The 2,117-nt window shown below is 63.3% G+C and overlaps 1 protein-coding gene across 1 annotated transcript in view; it reads right to left on the minus strand.

Annotated features, from left to right (window-relative positions):
• Positions 1–2,117, minus strand: part of CHLRE_08g373916v5 (uncharacterized protein) — a 15,596-nt gene that overhangs the window by 4,139 nt on the left and 9,340 nt on the right. Inside the window, exons 8-11 of the mRNA XM_043065130.1 lie at positions 2,004–2,103; positions 1,543–1,600; positions 1,026–1,195; positions 160–585 (exon numbers count right to left, since the gene is read on the minus strand). Of these exons, the coding sequence (XP_042922131.1) occupies positions 160–585; positions 1,026–1,195; positions 1,543–1,600; positions 2,004–2,103 (754 nt within the window). The remainder of the gene's footprint in view (positions 1–159; positions 586–1,025; positions 1,196–1,542; positions 1,601–2,003; positions 2,104–2,117) is intronic.

The raw sequence follows: 2,117 nt of genomic DNA on the forward strand, positions 1-2,117 counted from the left end.
CGTCCTCCTCCACAACCCGCTCTGGACACACGCAAGACACACACACACACAGGAGGACACAACGAATTAACCAAGTAGAGAGGGCTGGTGAGCACACAGTGTGTACGGCGCACAGGTTGCGACACACAATCCTCCCCCCGGCAACTGGCCATCCCCCGCCCGGCCTCACCTGCAGCGGTGGTCAGGAGCAGGTCAAAGCCCGCGCCGCCCCTTGCACCCCGACCGCCGCCGCCGCCACCGGCTGCTGCTGCCCTCGCGCCTCCCCTGCCGCCGCCGCCGCCGCCGCCGCCACGGCCGGTACCGGCGTTTGCACCAGTGCCGCCCTTGTCCCTGCCGCCGCCCTTGCCGCGGCCGCGCCGGCCCCCTGCCACCTGCATCCCCTCCCCATCCCTCTCCCCCTCCTCAGGCACACCGCCTTTGCCTTTCTTCCTGCCGCCTCCTCTACCTGCTCCTCCCGCGCCGCCTCCTCCTCCCCCTCCATCTCCTCCTCCCTCCTCCTCGTCTTCATCTTCGTCTTCTTCGTCGCTGAGGTCGTGCGCGATAAGCAGCATGTTGGCGAGCTCGTGCGGCAGAGCGGCGGCGGCGCTGAGGGGGTTTGAGTGATGGGTAGCAGGTGGCAATGGTGGGTGGGTGGGTGGGTGGCAGGGGCAGGGGCAGTGCAAGTCACGTGCGTGTGTTGGGAGAGCACAAGGGGAAAGGGCCGACACTAGCTATAGGAGACGACGTCAACAATATATAGACTTGCGCATGTTAACCATTTTCACCGTGTGCGCTGTCTACCGTTGTGCGTTTTGCAATGCATAAACCGTAACACACGCACGCCACCCATCGCACGCACCCTTCCACCCCTTCACCCCTCCAGCCTTGCACCCCCACCCACTTCAACCCGTCGTGCCACGTACCACACGCATCCATCCACACCCCGTCACCCCCCACCCCCATCCCGCTTGGTTTGGTTTAATTCGGGCTGGTATTTACAACCCTCCACACACCCCTCAACTCCCCACCCTCCAACCCCCCCCCACCTCCGGGGCGGCAGGATGCACAACAGCTGCAGCAGCGGCCGCACGGGGCCGTACGGCGGAGCCCACAGCGCCAGGGGGCCGGAGGCGGCCTGGGAGGGGGTCAGGGTTCGTGCCACCGACACGGGGCTCGTGGCGAGGTGGGTGCGCTTGCGCCCGCCGAACGCCATTTTCTGTGGAGGGGGTTGGGAGGTGTGGTTTAGGCGTGGCGGGGGCGTGGCGTGGGGTGTTGGAGGGGGTAGAGGAAGCGTGTGTGTATACTTGTGCGTGTGTATTTGTGCATATGAGACAGGCGTTGTGGTCATTCAGTTGATGCTTATACGGCAGGCCTCACGCATCCAACCCTCCAGCCCCCGCCGGCGCCGCTCGCCCTGCTGCTCCACGACGCCTCGGCCCCCATCCCATAAGTATTTATCGCTTGCAACTAACGCCTCTACCTGTGCTCCGCTCGTTTTAGCTTGGTTTCGTTTAGTTTAGGCTGGAATTTACACACACACCCCACACACACATATACACACACCTGGATGCGGTCACTGGCGAGGTCTTGCATGAGGGGGGCGTAGTGGTAGGGGTAGGCCCTGCGTGTGGCAAGGGGTTCTGTAGATTTCAGCCCAAACTAGGGGGGACTTGTGTGTGTGTGTGTGTGTACGTGCGGGTTAAAGATCCAAGGAAAAACAATGCGCGTGTGTTAAAGAGCACAAGGAAAACATTACGCGTATAATGCGCGTGTGTATGTGTGTGTGTGTGTGTGTGTGTGTGTGTGTGTGTGTGTGTGTGTGTGTGTGTGTGTGTGTGTGTGTGTGTGTGTGTGTGTGTGTGTGTGTGTGTGTGTGTGTGTGTGTGTGTGTGTGAGGGGGCGGGGCAGTAACTGCCAGGCCCTTACGCGTGCAGCAACACCACCACCATTGCCGCCCGCCCCACAACCCGCCCCTAAACACGCACGCACACACAAACCCTTGCCCCTCAAACACAGCCACGCACCAAGTCCAGGACGCGCCGTCGGGTGCGCCCTCGTGTGTGGCACCGCCACCACTGGCGCCGCCGCCGCCGCCGCCGCCGCCGCCCGCCCCAAAGTCCAGCGCTGCGGGACCCAGG

The sequence above is a fragment of the Chlamydomonas reinhardtii genome, chromosome 8 (genome assembly GCF_000002595.2).
Source record: "Chlamydomonas reinhardtii strain CC-503 cw92 mt+ chromosome 8, whole genome shotgun sequence".
In the NCBI taxonomy this organism is placed as follows: Eukaryota; Viridiplantae; Chlorophyta; class Chlorophyceae; order Chlamydomonadales; family Chlamydomonadaceae; genus Chlamydomonas; species Chlamydomonas reinhardtii.